This window comes from Uranotaenia lowii, chromosome 1 (assembly GCF_029784155.1).
Source record: "Uranotaenia lowii strain MFRU-FL chromosome 1, ASM2978415v1, whole genome shotgun sequence".
Taxonomy (NCBI): Eukaryota; Metazoa; Arthropoda; class Insecta; order Diptera; family Culicidae; genus Uranotaenia; species Uranotaenia lowii.
The window spans coordinates 112,363,104-112,385,979 of NC_073691.1; the positions used below are offsets into that span (position 1 = coordinate 112,363,104).

The 22,876-nt window shown below is 35.1% G+C and overlaps 1 protein-coding gene across 1 annotated transcript in view; it reads right to left on the reverse strand.

Moving 5' to 3' along the window:
• Positions 1 to 14,491: 14,491 nt before the first annotated feature.
• Positions 14,492 to 22,876, reverse strand: part of LOC129738813 (protein unc-13 homolog 4B-like) — a 61,178-nt gene continuing 52,793 nt past the window's right edge. The window contains exons 8-11 of the mRNA XM_055730110.1: positions 15,571 to 16,062; positions 15,066 to 15,511; positions 14,801 to 15,000; positions 14,492 to 14,741 (exon numbers count right to left, since the gene is read on the reverse strand). Coding sequence (XP_055586085.1) covers positions 14,617 to 14,741; positions 14,801 to 15,000; positions 15,066 to 15,511; positions 15,571 to 16,062 — 1,263 coding nt within the window. The 3' untranslated portion in view covers positions 14,492 to 14,616. The remainder of the gene's footprint in view (positions 14,742 to 14,800; positions 15,001 to 15,065; positions 15,512 to 15,570; positions 16,063 to 22,876) is intronic.

Sequence of the window (22,876 nt, forward strand, 5' to 3'; positions counted from 1 at the left end):
GAGAATGCAAAACTTTGTCAGCGATATAAGGGACCCGACTCGATTGTAGTGAACCAGTGTTTTATGTGTTTGTGAATAATAAAGACTTTAAGATTTAAAACTGTTCCTTTTTATTATTCAAACTCCTAATAGGAACTTTGAAACAACAGGAAGAAAAATCTTCCAATTGGAATAAAAGAAAAATGGTTCAATGAATAAATGCTTTTAAATCTATATCTTAATTACATTTGAGCAAAAGAAAATAACTTTGAATCAAATGAAACTGGTTTTTGTATCAAAACATTAATATTTTGAATCAAAGATTTTTCAAAAGAAAAATTCTTTGACACAAAAGAAAATGCATTTGAACCAAAGGATTTTTTATTTATCCCAAAATCAAAGGAAAAAATCTTTTGTTTTTGCGGCACTTTCCTTTGAAATAAAAAATCTTTTTTATGCGTGTACATGACCCTTTTTGCTGCCTGTGATCCGAAATTTGAATTCAATTACCGTTCCTCGAAACTCTCATGTGCAAATTTTCTTCGTATTCTGACGACAAAATCGCTGAAACAGTGAGATTTAATATGTACGACCCCTTTGACGGACCCCTGATCCAGAATATAGCATTTGAAATCAATTGTATACGTTCTTACGGTTCTGACAAACTCATCCATCTAAATTCGATGATACTTTTCGTTTTATATATGGAACCGCTGATCAGGAAAATCGACTCACTTGCCTATGGTAAGATCATTTGAGTGATTTCCTCGTAACAGTTTTTCTTCGTAACATATACCGTATTTTTTTTCACCTGGAGGCAAACTAGAGGCAACCTAGGTTCGCTCTAACTGCTGTCATCGTGCTCATTTATTGCTCGAGAGGCAACCTAGGTTCGCTCGAAAAAGGGACGGAGTCGCCCTGAGAAAAAAGTCAGTTTTGCGAGAAGTTCACCAATACTCTCAACGTTGTTGTCAAAACATTAAACAGCTGTTTTTGGCTGAAAACAAAACAGTTGAAATAATGAACGGACAAATGATTATTGCCGCGATTTTGAACCTCTCAGCCAAGCAAAATCGTACTATCTGCAGTCCAGTGCAATCCGGACACGAAAAACGGCAATCCGGATGTGAAGAACCGAATGAAGAAATCCAGAAGGGAGAACAAAATGACAGCTGCATGTAAACATTGCGCTTGTTCTCACGCACACCTACGTATGGAATAACTCGAAACCCGAAACTTGCTTTTTTATTCTGACGGTTCTAGAGCCAAATCCGGAATCAAAAAAAAAATACGCCAATAGAAGAATTTGATCTTGTTTTGCACATTATTCACTCATTTTCTTGTATATCTAAGATGCAATTAAATGTTGAGAAATCTTTTATTTGAATAAATAATTGCATAGGTGCATTCATCATAAGGCTATGATCATTTAGTATCCGGGCACTTTGTTGTTCGTTATTCGTTGCTTATGTTTTTTAGTAGTCACAGGCTCGCAAGGCCCGCAGCTAACCCCACTATCTCGCAGGAGGACCGTCGTGATGTTGCTGTTTTGGGTCCCGAACACCACCAGGACGTTGTTGCACTCCGCACGCCGCCCCTAACATGGAGAACAGACGCGTACGAAGCCCCCTAACTCATTCTGCATGCGACCAAAGCATCCACCGGGGTTGGGTACCCGATCTCCGCTAAGGTTGCTCGCACCCCAGCTAGCCGGGCACTTTATTTCGGTGATAGCTACGTTAATAGATATGCAAAACTTTGGTAGCGTTGTGTTGGTTATGAAAAGGACTATTTTGCCTATTTTTGATAGATTTTTATATTAACGTTTGTTTATATTAACGATGCAAAAAGACATGGTAAAAATAATTTTGCACAAATTTGCTCCTTTTGCGCATTTTGCGCCTTGAAAATTCTTCATTGTTGACTTGAAAGCTCATGAACTGATGATTTTTTCTGGACCAAATGGTTAAGAAGTATAAGGAGCCACTCTAGGATCCACACGAAGTTCAAACCAACCATTGGAGTGCAACCCTTGATCTTAAATATGGTAAAAAGTCTATGGTTATTGGGGATAACTGAATGCAGACTCCTTAAATATTGCAAAAAATCCATTTCCGGCAGGCAAAAAGTGTTGCCTGACTACAAGACACCAAGTAAATATCTAATAATGATCAGTTCCAAAGATCGCAATCTGTGCATCCGGTTTTTACGCAATATGACAGATGTGTTCTGATGAACAAAAAAAAAATATGTTAAAAACGGATTTAAGAGATCAAATTCTTCGAGATGCCTACTCATGAAAAGGTTCCAACCAGATTACAATTATATACTTTTTCCAGGTGAGTTTGTGTAAAATATTCTGATTTCGCAAAAGTTTTGCTTCTGTGATAAAGAAAATAAATCAATACATGACTGAAAAAAGTGTGCAAAGATATAAAAGAGATATTATGAAAAAGTTAGTGTATTTCTTGAAATCATTGATAATTTTTTTTTTTTATATTTTCACATTAAATGTCATAACAACATCATCATTTCCTCCATAGAAAGTTTTTCGATCAAATGAATAGTATCTATAATACACACGTTTGTAACTGCCCAGATCATAGCCTTACCTGAAACGAGCAATCTTAAAGTGTTAGGAATATCATTAAAAAAGGTATTTAAATACTATCAGAACTTTGGTATTTAGCTCAGACTTTTCCTCCAAAAAATAAACATCTTGCCAAGATAAAATCAGTCGTTGGTCAGTTTCTATGGAATAAATAGTATTTTTCGAGATGACAGGACATTCTATTTGGACATTGATAGAGGAGGATAAGGTTTGATAGTTCTGGATCAGAAATGCAAACCTTTATTTGTTCGGAATATTCTGTTGGCAAACACTTAGAAAGATTGACAAGAAATGTTCAAGCGAAGAATTTGAAAAAAACAGCCCTTTGATTGAGAGTACCAAACAACTTCATAGGGAATTCGTTCTTGAAAACGCGTTTAAACCGAAGATTGAAGAAAAACACTCTCAAGTTCCGTGGACTCTATTTAGGAATGTCATCAGTTTATCTTTTTTTCTTGTCCTGGATAAGTCGATAATTTACTTCTTATTGAATGAAACAAACAAACAAAAAATGTACCAACACGGAATATAGCCAATAAATTAAACATCATGTGATATCTGTGAAAAAATTGACTCAAACAAACATCTTTTACAATCATGTAGTTCTACTGAAGATGTCAAAAGTTGGGTGGATAATGCCCACATGCCCATGATATCCCACTCTGTCCTGACTATGTCGATGCGCATTTAAATAATTGTTTGGAAAGAATGGGTAGGAAACGTTAATCTAATTATGTAATTTGTAAATTCTACACTCTTTTGTTATGTTACTTAATAAAAAAAAGCTTTTATTTATTTATTTTTTCAATTTTAATTAGATGACAAGTTCGAAAAATCGAACAAGTGATTAGGGTTCTAAGATTGAAACACTTAAAATATTTTTTTATCGGTGACGGCATACAGTGCATGGTCTTCACCATGCAGTATTTATTCGTCTAGTAAGTATATTTACAGAATTTTAAAACACTCCTCTCACTGCAAACCTTTAGTTTCACAGTTCCAAAATTTAAAAACTCTCTACCGCGTATTTAAGATACGTTTTGATACAAATATTGTTGTTGCAATAAAGGCGACAACCACTGTTGTTAATCGAGTGGGAGTCAATGTGGGTCTCTTTGCTGTCATTACTGGACCTCGACCGAGCAGCATAGCAAGCCGTGAAATGTTAGGTAGTAGGTATGTACCAGATGAAGTTAGAATAACAAAAGAGGGAGAAATTTCACCGTGGCTATCCCCTGTCAAGTCAATGTGGTGGAAAGAGAGGTGATGAGAAAGAACCGTTGCAAAAGTAGAAGTAAAGTTTTTTCTTCGTAAACATAGTTACCATGACAGAAGTGACGTCACTACCGACCATTTTCGCGACGCATTTTGCCTAGGATAAATGAAGCTCCCTGACAACGACGCGTCGCGACGCAGGACTTGTTTATGTTTATTTTTATTTTTTCTCTCCGACGTGCAATAGTGTGCGTTCCTTTGCGCCACCTTAGTAAAAGTGTACCTCATTGCTGTCAAGTTACGAATTTTATGGAGTGTTTGACAACGTGCGCTGCGTGTTCAGAATCACTGATTAGGCGACTCGGTGCACTATGAGTGAATTTTTTTTGGAGAAAATTGTTATCCCAATTCGCTTCATGTGACCGATTGTTTCGCATAAAGAGGAACGGATCTCTTTGTCCAATAATTCGTGAATAGGTAAATCGTCAGCGCAGGTAGAAGATAAAAAAGGCGGTCATAAATTAATAATGGCGGATGTACCCACGCACAGAGGTATGTAAAAGAAAATGAAACTTCACCGGCCATCAACATTTCCCGGCTCCGTTAAACTAAATGGTTTGAGTCGTTTCAAATAAACGAATTGTAAAATTTCTCCGGTATATTTGCTTGATTATTCAGCACACATTTTTCGTGCGATTATCACGCCATTATCAACGATTAAATGAGGACATTCGATTGCTAATTTTGTCAACTAGCAAGACTGGTTAAAGCTTATTTCAACTATGAATTCCACGTCTTGGATTTTATTTTTTCATGTTTTGGTGAAATGCACACTTGGTTTTGAACACTGAATGAGGAAAAATGAGGAAAAAGTTTGTACCGGATGACAGAAGAATTCTTGATTCTTCCCGTAAACTTCCTCTCGAACGGATAAATTATTCACCTTTCTGTCTACTCACCTCAGAACAAAAACCGTCCACGGCATCATCAAAAACTATTGGCTTCAAGGTACTAAATAAATAAATAAATAAATAAATAAAAAAAAAATTCTGAAGGTTTCAGCTGAAAAGTAATTTATTCTGAAAGTTGCTTTATGTAATTTAAATGTAATCAACACTTGCTCACAGATACGCTGTTTTCACACATGAAATGCGTGCTACAGGGTGCTGTAGGTCTCCCACAGACTTGAGCATGCAATGTGGGTTCATTGGGTGTAGGATTTCCCATAGAATAAAATCTTTCGATTTTAAATAATAGTGTTTTACTCATTCAACCAATAATATTAAACTTCGGCTAAGAGCTGAAAGTGTTGGTTGGAAACTAAATTTAACTTCGGAAGTCCGAACTTTCGACTTACTTCTGAAAAAAAAGATGTATTATGTATGATGTATAGCACAAAAACGAATAGCGACAGTTTTGCTAGCGACACTTTTACTAGGGGAAAACTGTACAAGACGCACCAGTTAAGCATAATCGCTATTTACAGCAATACTAATCATCTAAGAACCAAATTGAAAGTTAACGATGATTCAGGGATCAGATTTACGTATTATCATAGAAAAAATTTGATAAAAACAGGATTTTGATTGTAGTTTTGTAAAAATCTTAAACAGCCAAAAAACAAACCGCGGGGTAAAACGCCAAAATAAGTGGACAAAACGCACCATACGGAAAGGGCGTTGAGAAAAGAACGATGATTATACGAAATGTAATTATGTCAACATCAAATGTTTAGTTGGATGTTCATAGTATTTTTATTAACCAACAATACTTTGGCCAAAAGATCATATATTCAAAATACACTTTTCTTCATCCTTATAGGTAATACGCCTTCAGGTAGGCAACGAATTTCAATTTTTTGACTGATATCACGGCAAACATGGCGGCAGATGATTTTTTCGAGTCGAATATTGGTTCACCTTTTTAACTCAAACAAGGACGAAATTTGTTAGATTTATGCATTGTTATCGTAATTTGGGAGTCAGCAAATAAAAAGAATGGCATTTTGTTTTGACATTTGGGTTTCCTCAAAAGTTATAAGCATTCAAAATTTGAACGTAAAACACGTGGTTTTGTGGGCATTCTGCTCCAATTTGGATATGATTAATTTTAGTTGAAATTTCTGGAAAGTTAGTAAAATATAACAAAATATTTATAGTCTTCCGAAAGTGCTTACGAGTGGAAAAACGATAAGCTGTAGTTTCATCAGATTGCGCAGGCTGGTTTACCAAAAAACCTTATATGTTACCCATGAATAATAACAAATTTCATGTTGATTCCATTAATCCTTCTGTTTCTAGAAACTAAAGTCGTTTTAATGAACTTTTCATGTAATAAATGATGAAAAACCTTGTTTGCCACAATAAAAATGAAGAAAAACATCATTAGAAGCCATATGTTAGAGTATTTTTGAGAATGATTGGCATAGGCCATCTTACCCCGCTGGTGCGTCTTGTACAGTTTTCCCCTATTTGGTTTGTTATTCTTATTTTCAGTCCATATGCGATTTCAATCACAAACATTGTTAACGTAATTTTCTGTTCATTTTCCTTAGGTTATCAATCACATGTTTCAAGTTTTCTAGGAAACTCTCGGTTAAGTCGTTATGATTTAGAACGGCGCGTCGTATGCACCGTTAGACTGAGTCGATTTGGGGTCATTTTTGAATTTCTCAAACCCTGGGGTCTTAAAAGCTCCGTCTTGGTCCAAAACTCATCCACGATTTTTTTTAGAATTTTTAAGGAACGTTTACATGAGTAAATTTCAACTTTTAGGTTTGTATAGGAAAATTGAATATTTTGTACTGAAAAATAAACATCAATTTTGTTTCTTCTGTGGAACCAAGCCAGCTGATGGTTTTTGTGCCAATTTATAAAATTCTTAAGGGAAATTTTCCGCTGAACAACTTTGTCGAAAACCGTAACTTCGTATCTTATTAGGCAAAAAAATTATTATATTTTTAACAGGGGTATGTCTTTTCGCACTGATAAACACTAAATTCAATTGACATCACTGCTCGAGGCTCGCGAATTATTGCATGAAAAGTAGTCATGAAATACCTCTATTAGGATATATTGAAAGTTCTACACGAACACCACCTTAGCAGGAGGCCTCAGCCCTAACCTCAAACCATGGTAGAACAGAATCGATTTTTGAGAAGGGCGCACGATAAACGCGATTTTCCGGTACAAATATCGACAAATTCGCCCTTTGCAAAGCGATACACAGATTTTCGTGTTTGGATTTTTTTGGGTGTGCAGGGGTGCCAAGTGCATTCATATTTTAAATATGATTTTATTTTTTTAATTGCATTATTATTGAAGAACCTTTTCATGAGTTCCGAGATTTGCAACTTTCCCGTAGGTTTCTATTCGAATGTGAAATTAAACGCATAATTTATCTGAACGAAATAACAACCTACTGTATCGCACACTTAATCGATGTAGCGGATTATGCGGATATTTGTTAAATTATCAGAGCATGTAGGCGATCATTTTCAAAGTAATTTTTGTTATTTCCATCATTTTCACAGACGGGGTTTTCACTAATTAACTTGTTTGTAACAGTGAATAATTTAGCATGCGTTTAGAAGTTAGAAACAACTCTTTTTTAATCTACCAAGCAGTACATGAAAATATATTTCAGATGTTTTGAATTCACCTTGAAAATTCTTTAGCAAAAGATGGCTTATCTTCATTCATTTAGGGACGTCCCGTAATGAATTCAAACGTTTAGCTGTTGATGGTTAAAAAATTTAATCAATTCAGAAATATTATAATTAGTTTTATGAAATGAATTTGCGGCTTTATCGGTGAGGGTTAAAGAGTTGAAATGAAAGACGGATGGAAGATCAGAAGAAAATTCTAAGGTGGTGAAAAGAGCGAAGAGCATTTGAAATAGAAGCTTGACCACATACTAAATACTTTGTCCCACACCAATTAACTGTATTGAAGAAGTAGTACCCAATAGAGAAGGCACTATGTTTTTCGATACAGTTAATTATGGATGGTTCGACCGCCATGTGAGTGTGCACATGTGCCGAACGGACTACTAGGGTACTACTTCTTCAATACAGTTAATTGGTGTGGGACAAAGAATTTAGAAATTAGCAAACACACACTGCACTAAAAATAGTATCACCGTTTAAAGACCGTCAACAGTTTTAAACTTCTTCGGTCGTAATAAAGTCGAATAAAGTAAAAAAAAAAAAAGTATGTGGTCAAGCTTCTATTTCAAATGCTCTTCGCTCTTTTCACCACCTTAGAATTTTCTTCTGATCTTCTATCCGTCTTTCATTTCAACTCTTTAACCCTCACCGATAAAGCCGCAAATTCATTTCATAAAACAAATTCACGGTGATTTCTCCTCTTAAATTATAATTAGTTTGAAACAAACAAATACTGATGTTAGTAACGCACCTAGCATCACTGGTGAGGCCGCCAGCAAATCAAAATTTGAGGTTATGGCTGAGGCCAATTTTTCGCCAATACTATCGTCCGTATATACCCTTATAGGCACCCTGCAGTGATGTCAATTGAATTTATTGTTTATCAATGCGAAAAGACATACCCCTGATAAACAGCAAATAACTTTTTTGGCTAATAAGATATGAAGTTACGGTCTTCAACAAAGTTATTTAGCAGAAAATTTCCTTTAGGAATTTTATAAATTGGCACAAAAACCATCAGCAGGCTCGGTTCCACAGAAGAAACAAAAATGATGTTGATTTTTCAGTACAAAATATTCAATTTTCCCATACAAACCTGAAAGTTCAAATTTACTCATATAAACGTTACTGAAAAATTCTACAAAAAATCGTGGATGAGTTTTGGACCAAAACAAAGCTTATAAGACCCCAGGACTTGAGAAATTCAAAAATGACCCTAAATCGACTCAGTCTAATGCACCGTGTCATTAGTAGGCAATCTTCATGTTTCATTGTACATCTAGTGCAAAACTCGATTCGCCTCAATTCGTTTAAAAAACTAACTTGAAAACAGAACTAGAAAAAACAACACAAGGAAACAGTATATTTGGTACCTATTTTATTTTTTAAGAACTGGTTTTGGAGGATTAGGCGTCCTCAACTCGTATCTTCCTCTCAGTTTTTGTCTATCATCTCTAGTTTTGATAATATGGCGTCTAGAATCAATCATTGATAACTGATGAACCAACAAACATAAATATATGAGAAGCAAAAATTGATTGTATTCATTCAATAAAGCATTTCGCTTAGATATTATAGTTTTAGAAATACAATCCCTTAAAAAATTAAAAGTTTTCGAAATTCGAATCAGCTTTACAACTATTTCTGACAACACTTAAGAAAGTCTTGGAGTATAAAAGATCTAAATTCATTAAATAATTTTGATGAAGACTGTGAATCAATTTGACTTATTTTTTTTTTTAGGTTTTATTTTTGACACTTTACCAGCATTATGGCATTCGTGTCTAAAATTTGACTTATGCTATCCAAGATCCGATATCCAATATTCAAGATTTACTTACCTTGGATTGAAATATCTTTAAATATCGTCGAACTTCCTGATTTTTACAGAATTGGGAAAAAATCAATAAATAGAACACTTCAATAACTTTTTTATTCAGAAGTCAAAATCACTCACGATTTTTGGGAAAGCAGATCATACAATTAAACCCTTCATTTTCAAATTATTTTTTTGCCAAGCATAAGTTTTTCAAACGAATTTTCACCTTTTTAAGAAGTTATTTTGAAATCGAGAGCTGCTGAAAAATAAATTATTTAATGTTTGAATTTAGCGTCCTCAAATTTGTCCAAATTCCCAAGTAACCAAAAGACACGTACACAGTTAGAAAAATCCTTGTAACATTACATGCAGCTGCATGGGTAGAAGGGAATCGGGTATTTACATGTATCAATACGGCTTAATTCATGTAAACTTCCCATCGCCTTCAACTGATTTGTTTAATGTAAACCTACATTCCCAATCATTCTTTTTGGTATGGTTGTTTATCTAATAAGAAAGGCATCGATTTTTGTCGATAAGAGATTTTAATATCTTACACATACATTTTATTTGATCCACACAAGAAAAATTGGTATTCAATAAATTTTCACGAATACCGGTTTCTTTGGTGCTATTCCCCCGACGACGGCAACGGCGATTGACATGTTGGTAGGAAAGTAAGTTGTCATGCACTTGGGGTAGCCCGAGCTTTCGTTGAATTCAAGTGGCATTTTTTCTGGAACAAATAAAATTGACCATTTGATATATGTAATAATTACAATAATTAGAAGGGTATTAAGTTTTATTTCTCACTTACTTGCATTAAAACTCAGCATGCACCACATCGATTCGAACAGAAGCGAATAGCACACGAGCAGGTACAACAAAAAACGGTCGAGCGTTGCGAACGCTAAGATTTACATGAAATTGCAAGCTAAATGATGAAGTTCGCCTTCGTTGGGAATCCAATAGGAACGAAAACAAAACAGAATTGGCAAACTGACGTTGACGCTGGATTTCGCATGCGGTGACATGTAAAATTCATCTTAGCCTTTAAATGTTATACTCTTTTTCATATTTTTCGTGGCGATGATGTGAAAACGTGCAATGTAAGATTACATTTTTCTTTCTGTGTAGATACTTAATCTTGTACATTAAAAGTTCCCATTTGGCTGAATAAAAGGTCCTCGAGAGATATGAAAATAAGTGCTTGAATTGGACTTCTGAACGAACATAAAATGTCTAAACAAGTAGCATGGAACATTTTTGTGCGTTCCAAGTACCTTAAAAAAATCCAAGATTCAATTTGGAATATCGTGCTTCGTTTCGAACTTCATAAGAATTTTTTGGTTCCATGAAGAACTTCTTACGAACTTTTTGGTTCCATGCAGAACTTGTTACGAACTTTTTGGTTCCATGAAGAACTTCTTAAGATCTTCAATGCAATTTCTCACAAGAGTGAATAACAGATAATCAGAATTACCAATATACGAACAACGAATTGGACCACAAATAAATCAACTGTTTTGATCAAAATGGAAAGATGACATAAATCTCTAAGGTAATTTTAAAAATAAATTTCACATCGTTTTTAAATTTTGACAATATTCATATCTAATAAAATTTAACACTGTCGCTGGTAATAAGTACAATATCCTACTAGAAAAAAAATTGGATTTGATTTTAAAAAATATCGCAATTCTTTGCTTGTATAAAAAGATGAAAATCTGCATTTTCAACAGAGGTTTTCATTAAGAATTTTTTTTTATAAAACTTGACAATCAAATCGTCCATGTGTTTAAATAATTCAATTTATCTAGTCTAAATTAAGAGACAAAATTAAGCTACAATATTCGTACCAAAAGTCTATTTAATTTTTTTTACATATTACACTCGTATATAACAGTTTTCATCTTGCTTGAGATTCAGAAATAGGGAAGAATACAACAATGTGGTAAATTCCCGGCTAAAAATAGATTCCAATTCATCAGTTTACTCTTCTCTATGGAAGGCTAGCTCTTACAGCAGCTCTTCCAGCACCTGGAGCATCATCACTATCGGCTGGCGTTGAGGGTAAGTTCTTGTAATCGGAAGTACATAAAGAAATTGCTCGTCTTGGGAATGTAATCTGTATTTCAGCTATTCAAGTTTTAACTCCTCCAGCTTTCGGGTTCATAATATTAGTTAGATTTATATTTGTGTTGAAAATTCAGAAGAAAGTTAAATAATTAAAAACGTACTCCATTTTTTAGAAACTCATATTCATTGTTGTCAGATCCGCGATGAAACTTCTTGATGCATCGTTTTATGAAATGCAAATGTTTACATTTTTCATTATGCTGCCTACTATGAAAAAGTAAATTCTAAATATAATTCAAATTGATGTTTTAAAATTGAACAAACCAAGTACCGGCTATGGTTCAAAGGTAACATGTTCAGCTCTCATCTGACGGATCCGGGTTAAATCTTCCAACAAAGAAGATTTTCAAGTAAGTATAGAATTCATTGAAAGAAAAAAAGATACATCAAATAAAAAAAAAATTTTTTTGTTGTTTTTTTTTTATAAAGTCTCATGCACTGGCTGAATACCCTTCTACTCAGCTTTGACTATGGAACTTGAAAGTATCGATAAGAATTTAAATTTCAAGCTTATTAGAAAGCTATACAGCCTAAAAACAGGGCTGAGTAAGCTTTTAAGAGACCGTTTCATGGAACTTTTGGTTACTTGGGTTAGCTCTTGAATTCTTTGCATCTAGGAAAAATTTGGCTTAGTTCCGATGTGACAATCTAAGAAAGACTACCTTGTTAAGCAAACAACAAAATCCTTATGCATAGAACATCTATCGCGAAACATGAACATGATCTTCTTAAGTTATATAAATTTTAATTTTATTTCCAAATTTAATCTAACATTTACCAGGCAACATAAGATCATTTGCTGGCGGACGGTAGGCAATGTGCAACACCCAACCTTTGGGTAGTGGTCATACTCTTGGCTTACAACCCCGATTCTCTACATCTACCATGGTGCCAGATGGGGTGCGAGCAACCTTATCGGAAATTGGGTACCCAATCCCGATGTATGCTTTGATTGCATGCTAACTGAGTTAGGGGACTCCGCACATGTGTGTTCTCCATGTCAGGGGCGGCGCGCGGAGTGCAACAACGTCTTGGTGGTGTTGGGTACTCAAAACAGCAACATCATGACGGTCATCCTGCGAAATAGTGGGGTTAGCTGTTGGCCTTGCGAGCCCGTGACTACAAAAAACACAAGCAACGAACAACGAACAACAAATTTCGGATGGAAATCGGCTGAGACCCACGCGACGAAAAGGGACTAACGATTGGAAGCTTGGAACATGGAACTGTTGATCTCTAATTTCATGGGCAGTACCCACGTATTCCCCAACCAATTGAAGAGCCGAAAATTCGACATCATAGCGCTGCAGGAGGTATGCTGAAAGAGATCCACGGCACGAACGTTCGAAGATGTTCATGTCATCTACCAGAGCTGCGGCAACACAAACGAGCTTGGAACAGCTTTTATAGTGATGGGGAAGATGAGAGAGCGCGTGATTGGCCGTGAGCTATGGAAGACCATGCACGAGAACGGCTTTTCCGGCAAACTGTCCAGACTAATCAAGGCGACGATGGGTGGAACGCAGTGCTATGTGTGGATTTCGAAGTGTGGATTGATATAGCTCAGTTGGTAAGTCTGTTGTCTCCTGAGTCGATGTCCGCGAGTTCGAGCCCAAGAGTAAACATCGAACACAGTTGTACCGGATAGTTTTTCAATAACGATCCGCCAACTGCAACGTTGATAAAGTCGCGAATGCCATAAAGATGGTGAAACGACTATAATCGAAACAAACAAAAAATTTGAATCACTCACTTCGACAAGGCGATGGTCTATCCTGCATGATGTTCAACGTGGCGCGAGAAGCTGTTATTCGATGAATCAAATTTTCAATTTTGGGGTACATCTGAAGACCCCCGGCGCAAACCCGTCAGATAATAAAAAAAAATCCCCTGATACATGTGTAGATGTAATTGTGTTAAGATGTAATCGATTATTTAACATTACATAAATTTAATAAAACCAATGCAATTTCAACCCAAACACCAAGCGCTTGCACTTTGTGCATTCAAAGCGCTGCCTAAAAAATTCAATTTAAGAGCGTTTTTTTGTTTTGATGAGAATGACGGTTTCCTAAAACATACGTTACTTTCCTAAGTGTTCAAGCAAAGAGCATACTCTAAGAGCCTGACGGAGCACACATCACTACATAGTACCATTCCAGTAACTAGTGTTTTTACCTTATCGATATTTTAAATAATTTTCACACTTAATTTATGCACAATCGTCTTACATTTCTCGAATATGTTCAGGAAAATGGTGCAACATTTTGGTTGGGACGAATCTGTTATTAATCCCCCTTATTCTGCACCGCGCGTGAGGTGACGCGTCTGCAAACCAAATAAGTTTTCCACTGGAATATCTCATTTGAATCTATTTCAATCGAATACTGTGGAAATTTGAGGTATTATATAGCTTAAAACAAAAAATAGGTGAAAAAAACATGTTTTTGCAAGGTTTCCTTTAATAATTATTTTTGCAAGGTAAGTACACAACATAGAGCTTAACAATGTTCTACAAAGTTTATGTGGAAGGTATAATGAACAATTTTGTAGAAGAAACCATGTCTGTATCTTGCTTCTGTAAAAAGTTAGATTTTGGCGCCACCTTGCGGAGAAAAATAGAACTAATTCAAATCCATAAATAGATAGCGCAAATATAACCGAGTAATTTTGTCGAAGACACCGATGAGCTACAACGAAGCCTCTGGCCTGCAGTCAATTTTGACCGCAAAAGTGTGGTTCCTGGCCCACTGTGTGACGATAGTCGAGTCGAGTCGGAGTCACGTGAGTCTTGTCACCTTATTCCCGAAGCCGATGTGACAGAGGTTCATGCCCAGCTGACTACTAGATTAGGATAAGAACTCAAAAAGTTCATTCTAAAATACGTTTCTCACCTAAAGCGACTACTGGAATCGGGTGACTAGGGTGATTCGACTATCATCACCTCACGCGTGTCGCAGAATAAGGGGGAATGTGATTGTGCTTAGATATTAGAAAGGCGTCTTTTTTCAAATGTTTTAATTTATTGAAGGATCGTGATTTTCAGGACAAATAGACCCCGTTATTACAAAAAATGGTTTATTAATTTCACGTGGTAACTAAGAGAACGACCATTACCTTACCTATATCTACATAAATCGTTGTTCGTAAATGCACAGTTATTTTTTATTCCTGAATTTCTGTGGTTCAGAAAATGCTAATGACACTACCGGTATAGGCTGCTTTTCCAAGTTTTTGTTTCAATTTTTTAAAAAATTGAACTGCTTCTTTATCGTTTTGGCGATACTCCAGGACAGGGATGCAATCAGACTCTGAAAATAATTATGTTTTTTTGCAATAGTTTCAATGCGTGCAGTTTACTCAATCCTACCTATATTTTCGGGCAAACCGAGGAAGAGATGTTGAACATCGACACTTTGAAGATCTCGGTCCGATCCGGATACGGGAATGTCATCTAGCCGCAGGAAGCATTCGCCTACATGTCTCTGGCTGATCCCAAGCAGTTCCGATACCTTGACATTGAACACCAATAACGCATCGGGTATATCTCTTTGTTCCTGAGATATTTTGCTGCGATTGAGCCGAAAACAAATTGAATTAGTTTTGAAGGATCTAGCTGAAACGAAAATACTCACAGCGTGAACTTTTCATTGTAAGTGGGTGAGTGATTCTTCGATTTAGTGCGAGTTTTCGGCATTTGTACGTTTGAGAAGCGATACCCGGGGACTAGATTAATTTTCACGTACGAATCACAGCTTCCTTTGAAATCGAGTGGAAGTTTTATGTTCTCAGCTGCGATGACCTGTATTTCGAGGGCATCGTTTCTGTAGTAGCACCGTACGCTCAAAACGCCCCTCTCGGGTTCGTCGATGCGGTTCTGAGCCTCCAAACATGCCAGGTAATATTGATGGATTAGATCTCTAGTGCTGCTGCTGTGAAGAGTGAGATTTTTTTCGATGTTATGCAACTTATCAGCAAACAGTAAATCTTCCTGGCCATCTTTTAGTTCCGGAAGATAAGCTTGAGCTATAATTATATAAAAGTCTTTCAAGTTGGCAAACGATGCTATAGATGTTTTTTTCTGTAATTGAAAACAAAATGTTAAAAATGCGTTTTTTTGTTAAAAACTCAAAAAATAACCTCAATGCACATCTTAATCATGTTGCTAAATTCTAACGTGAGATGTTTCCACAATTCACACATAACAAATTGTTGGTCTTCACCACTGATATCCTTCTGGATCAAGGTTGAAGTCTGAGTTGCAAAATTATTAACGTTGTCCTTTATCTGGTCGAATTTTCCCAGTGAATCGACCATGCTACTTTTGATGATCGACATACAGTGATCGATCATGAGCTTAAGAGTTTTAGTTTTCCAGCTGCTGAGTCCAGAAATCGGCAGCATTTGATCCGGTGATTCGTTGGCGTTTGCATCAAGCAGGGAATAGCCCAGAGCCTTGGGGAGCCCGATAAGCGTATCAATCAAGATCGAAAGGTTTGAGTTAACGAGGATGCACTTCCGGATGAGTTCCAATGCCGTCGACATGTCGGGTTGTTTTTTACTATCTGCGGGCTGTTGTTTCAGTTTCAATGATATTCGATCGGCATAGTAAATACAGCAGCTACAGATATCCTGAAATAAAAACCATTGAAAAATGAATATAGGTAATTAAAGGCTTGGCCGAGCCGCGCGTGAGGTGACGATAGTCGAGTCACCCAAGTCACTCGATTCCAGTAGTGTTTTAGGAGAGAAACCTAACTTCGGATGAGCTTTCTGAGGTATTACCAGTATTACCCTGTTCTCATGAGTTATTTATTTAGGAAATTTTTCACGCACATTAACCGGTGTCCCAAAGCAGTGCTGACAGCCGTATACGGACGAGAACGGAAAATTAATTTCCGGAAATTTCATTGCAAAAATCGAGCATCCAGCACTTGTTTACAGCATACTCGAACTAAGTAAACTGAAAATCACTTTAATGTGAAATCGGGCGCTGAATCCGAAAATAAATATTAAAAATATTTTCATAGAACAGTTTTTAAGTTATGCTCCAAATATGAAATTTTGGAAAATTAAAAAAGTACTTGTATTCAAATTCAAACATCTCTGACTGCATCACATTGATTCAAAATCTCTATTTTGCATATTAAAGGTGACTAAATTTGCTATCGATAATCTTAACTTTGTTTTTGCGTCTGATTAACAGTATTTTTGATATTAGTGACTTTATTATATTACTGGAAGGTTACATTTAAAAAAATCTAATTTACTATTGAACATAAATATCAATTCAAAACCATGATTTCAAGTGTTCATCTATCAAAATCGATTGAAAATTGAAGAAATTGTGGTTACTTTACCATAACATTATTTTTTGCATTTTTGAATAATTCAACGAACCGCGATGTACTTGTTATAGTAAAGGAAGAATTAAACATGTGGAATCTCCCTCACTCCATGTCAAAATTATTCATAAGCCTAAAAAAAAGTCACATGCAAAATTTCAGAAAGATCTGTTCCTAGGGAGGGGTTGCTTAAGTCTAAAACGTGAATAGGATTTTAAGGTATTTTGCTCGGGAGGAATAAAAATACTGGTTTTTCATTAACAACTTTTTTCTTCAATGGATTGCTTTTTATGAAATTTTTGGTTAAAATTTAAATTGAGACAAATATAACAAAAAAATATAGCGGTTCACAAATTGTATTTTACCCGAAAATTGTTTTCTAACACGCACTGAGTACTTTTTCCGCATTGCTTTTTATCCGAAAATTTTCGGCTAAAATACAATATTTGGGCCGAAACTGATATTGACGTATTGACATTTTCGTTTGGTTATCAAGGAACAGTTCTGTTTCCTTTGTGAACTATTGATCAAAATTCAGAAATATGAACACTCTTTGGAGCCACGATTGGAAATGTAAGAGCGTAATACGTTTTTCCACTTAAGAAGTAGCTGTTAACAACTTTATATAAATAATTCTAATTAATGAAATAACAGCAAACATATTTTATAATTATTACATTTGATAACAGGAGTTTTTTTTTGTTATCTTACAATTTGCACCAATAGTCTTCAGATTTTCTTCAATATTTCAAAAATTTGCGGAAAACCATTAAGCTGTTACATTTCAATCGTGGCTCCAGAGAGTACTGCTAAAAAACTTTTCGAATGATCTCAGCACTTTTTGACAGGAAAATTCGAATTCGTTTTTGCTCGGACATACCTGTTTTTGGTTTTGATTATCAAACTGTTCACCTTTTTATGCAATCTTTTGAATAATGGCCTCATCAGTTGATTTTGATCGTTTCCAGGATCTATAAGCCAGATCTTTGTTTATAATAAGAGGTGTCTTACATCAAATTGCATCACTTTGCAAACGTTGTTGGTAATCACCCATTTGGAATTTTTGCTTGAAAATTTGCTTTTTTTGCGCAAACTTGATAAAAAAAACTCAAGTTTCTCAACGAGATGTTCGAAAACAACTCGGAATCGTGCGTCGACTTTCAGTTTTGTGACTAAACGTTACTACGTTCTGAGAATCATTAGAAGAAGATTAGGGTCCCGAATGGTTACCTTTTTCTGTGATGGTCCCTTAGGGCAGGCCCATTTGGGTCCTCCCTTCCACCCCATACGCTTCTTTAGAAGTGGGAGGGACATTTTATCCTTTGGATTTTTAAATTTAACATTTATATTCTTATTCTGTACGACTTTTTCGTCTTACTCCCGCGTATGTCCATCACTGTTCAATTTCATATCTGTTTTTTGTCAGATCTCCATCACTTACGTATGATCCTTTTAAGGATTAGTCTGTTTATCAAATAGTCTGTTTTATGTGTTGTATTGTCAGTTTCTTGAAGGTGCACTGTCTTTTATGCTCGGCGGTAAGTTGTTGAACATTTTCAATCCGTTTTATTTACATAGAGGAGAAAGCGTTTGCTAATCTCCAAGGCCGGATTAAGGGGGGGCAAAGGGGGCAATTGCCCCGGGCCCCCCGGCTCAGAGGGGCCCCCCGAGGGAAAAAAAGTTTTATATTACTCAAATCATACTAAGGTACACCGGGGTAAGTGTGGACGGTTTTTCGTATAGATTAGTTCAACTTTAAAAAATCATTAAAAAAATCAGCAGTGGATCAATTTTGATAAAATTACGTTCAATGTGATGCAGAACATGTTTTTTTTACAAACGCTGAAGAGATGAGCTTGAAATAAGCAAAGCGAGAAATGTTATCGAGTAAATTGTTATGGTGCTGCTGGTGTCTTCACTTACCCCGCTTTGTGGCGTAAGTGTGGACGGTAGATTTTCCCTTTGATTTCTCAGGAAATTTTCAACAAATTTGTGTTTTCTTGGTTATTTTATTTTACGTTACTTTATTGCTTGAACCGTTCAAAATTTTCAAAAAAAGTTCATGGTGCTATTAGTAAGGCATTTTTCAATGATTATTGTGTGTAATTTATCTTGCAACACACGAGATCCGATTTTATCGAAAATATGTACTTATTCCCGAACAACCCAACTTTTCATGATCCGTATGCTAAATATAGCTAAATTGTATTGAGGACAGAAAATTGAAAAATATGTAAATATCAAGCCTGTACAAAGCCGTCCACACTTACCCCAGGTAGGGTTTGAAGACAAAATTTTAGTTTTTTGTAAATAAGCTCTTTTTTCTTCATTTTTAATCGCCGTTTCTTTTCCTAACTGGTTGTTTCGAATGTGAGGATTGTTTCAATGTAAAGTTTTTCGTCAAGAGCCAGCTAGTTTACGAAAAATTTTGCAATTGAAATAGATGCTCATCACCTCAACATCGTAGTTGAAAATAGAAAATTCGCTAAAAGTCGCTGTAAACATCCGTTATTGTCGAAATCGTATCTTTTACGCAGTTATTGGATAGATGACAAGTAAATTGAACATTCTGCATTAGAAGTTTGAAAAAATAGTGCACAGTATTGTTTTAATAGCCATCGTCCACACTTACCCCGCGTTCACACTTTCTCCGGTGTACCTTAATTAAATTTCTACAAATCTATGGAAAGAAATAAAAACTACAAAATCGGAATGAAAACTTGAAATATATAAACAAGGGGCCTCCGTGAAATAATATCTAGAAAAGTTTTTCAAGTTAAGGGGGCCCTCTAGAGTAAGTAGTGAAGAAGTTCTCCTGCATTTTGCGGGCTGAGAATATCAAAATTTTGGTATTGAATTTCAAAATTTTCAACTCAAAATCGGAACAAAAATACTGTAAACCAAATTCGAAAAAAATAAAGAAGAATAGGAGGCAAAACACTAGAGTTTGAAAAATTCGGGAATTCCCGATTCCCGGGAATCATAGTTTCATTCCCGGGAATTCCCGACATAAATGAAATTATTTCTCTGGAAAAGCCTGATAGCCTCCGAAACCATTCCTAATGTTCTTTTTGAAAACGTAGTCATACCAAACTTATTGAGAATATTCCGATTTCTGTGGCAGTAGACATTTCACAGCCATTTGGTGTAATTTTTTTATTCAAATAGATAAGTTTAAAAGGATTATATTTATTTCCACACCGTTTTAATTGAACGAAAACCTACAACACTTCGAAAAATATATGAAAAATCGCGCAGCAGGTAGGCAGATTGTTTTTTCTCGAAAGTTGCATTTATGCACTTGTTCCCCTTCCCTGAATTTCAAAACTCAAAATTGAAAAATACATCGTATTTTTTTCATATGCAGAGCAAATATCTAAAATGTTCAGAAAAACGAAAAAAGGTTGGAATAATCAAACAAAAAAAAATTTTTTTTAATGAACCCCTGAATAATTCATTTGACATATTCAGGTTATTTCATAATTCGTTAGACTGTTTTTATTTTATCATTGTTGAAAACAGTTTTATTTTTTTGATTAAAAATAAGTTACAAAACATTATGAAGAGTACATTTCGAACAACTTCTGGGCTTGTATGAACGAAAGGTTCTATAAGTTATGTAATTTGAATCGAAGTGCATATATTTTACATGATTTTGAATATTTCCCGGGATCCCGGGAATTCCCGGGAAACAGGCCACCAGATTTCCCGATTCCCGGGAACGGGAAAATGGCCGGGAAATGGACACTCTACAAAACACCTCCAATTCTCATTTTTTTATCGAAACATGTTAGCTCACAATGCTAAGAGAGATCAGAGAAGCTTTATTTAAACATTTCAGAATTTTACCCGTTCAGTATCTGGGTTAATACCGGGTATTATAATAAATTTTCACTTTTCAATCATAATTATTGAACTCTCCGTTGGTTTATGAATTCTAAACCGTTTTTTCTTCCTAGTTTTGAAAATAATTCCTTAAAAAAATTGTAGTTGCTTAAATTGGACCGATCGACAGTACAGAGTTTCTTTATTGAATTTCCATCCCAAATTCTGCCTAACATTTAAAATTCGTATTGGAACATTTGCAACTGATTTAACCCAAAAATGTATCAGCTACTGAAGTAAATATCCTGAATTCAGTATATCATTTTCCAAATGATCATTTCCAAATTATCATAAAACGATCTAATAGTTGAGTTACCGATATCATTGACTGATTTTCTTAACATGAATATTTCTATGTTTTTAATCTTATCTTTATCCAGATTCAATTCATTGAGATTTTAAAGTCTTGTAGTGTTTCTTCAGTTACTGAAGTTCAGTTTTATGGTTTTTCTGAATTTCGAGAACTCAGGATCATTGTTTAAGGTAATAAACTCATTTGGATTCCTTTTTCCAATGATGACTGATTCTGTGATTCAAACATTCTCTATTCCGATTTTATTTTCAATCGATCATTTTTGCACTTATACTCCTTGAGCTTTGAGGGTATCCAATTAAATATTTGTCACATTTAGAATAACAATTTGATAACTATTTTTTTTACCTGTTGAGAATCATATTCATAAACTTTTTTTTGTGTTTCAAAGATATTAAAAGTTTACATATGGTGAAATTTCTGCTTTGGCTCTGATTTTAACTTTGAATCTTTTTTTTTTCAAACTTAATTTATATTTTTTCTCAAAACTTGATTTGAAATTATGATTTGACACTGAATTGTGGTTCGGAATATAACCTGATTTTTATTCTTGAATTCTTAACTCTTATATCTGTATCTCTATGAAATTTGAGTTTAATTATCTTGTTTATTTTTTTGAATTTTGTCTTCTATGTTTTATATCTTCATTATACTTCCTAATTGTTATGAGGTAAATATTTCCCGATGAAAGAAAAATGAGAAATAAATTTTGCATTTTTCAGCTCATATCAGAGCATTCATTTTTTTTCAATTTCTAAACTCTTCCGCGATGTTTGCACGTGATTAATTAACAATATTTATTTGAAGGTACCAAAACTATCTTCTAGGCAGACAACATGGCTATTTGAAGACAGTATTCTGAACTCATCTCTAGTACTTTTACACGTTTGAAATGTTTTGTATTCTCTGGGATAGCATTTGCAAAAATTAAATCATAGGGCCCCCCCAGAAAAATTGCCCCGGGCCCCCCGATGGCTTAATCCGGCCCTGCTAATCTCTTTTTTAGTACTAGGCAGTCTGAAGTTTTGTGCTCTTCTTGTATTGTATCTGTGTATGTCGATTCTGTACTGTAAGCCTTCCATCAAATTAGATGGTAACATTCCATTTTCCATTTTGCATGTTAAAATTAAGCTTTTGTATGCAACCCTCTGTTTTACTGACAACCATTGAAGAATATCCAGCATTAAAACACTAGGAGTGTATCGATTGCAACTTATTACTACTCGCATTATTTTATTTTGTAATCTGTGCAGTCGATTTGTTTGTGTATCAGATGCATTGAGCAGTCAATAGTCAAAATGTGGCATGTGGCAAATGTGGTCTTATTAGTGGTTAGGACCTACAAGTGAGTGACTAAAGTTTTAGGCGGAATCTCTATACTTAACTCAGGAAACTACGGAGCGACCCATAAAAAGTTTTGACGATAACGGTTTTTTTTTGCAATTTTGATATAATTTCATCAGATAAATTATAAGAGCAAGTTCACTGGTGTTGGGAAAAAGTTGTAGAAATTTTGACATTTTGAAAATTTTACCTTGCAAAAATGTTTTCAAGATCTTTGGGCGTTGTATTTTTTTTCAGCACTGTTTCTATTTCAGCCGTATGTGATAGAAATATTGCCTTTTTTACATCACAGCATGCGAAACTACAACACGTGTTGTTAAAAAACTTGAAGGCCACAGATCTCGAAAATGTTTTTGCAAGGCAAAATTTTCAAAATGTGCAAAAAGGGACAAAATTTCTACCACTTTTTCCCAACACCAGTGAATTTGCTCTAAGAGCAAGTTCACTGGTGTTGGGAAAAAGTGGTAGAAATTTTGACATTTTGAAAATTTTACCATGCAAAAAAGTTTTCAAGATCTTGGGGCGTTGTATTTTCTAACAACAGTGTTTCTATTTCAGC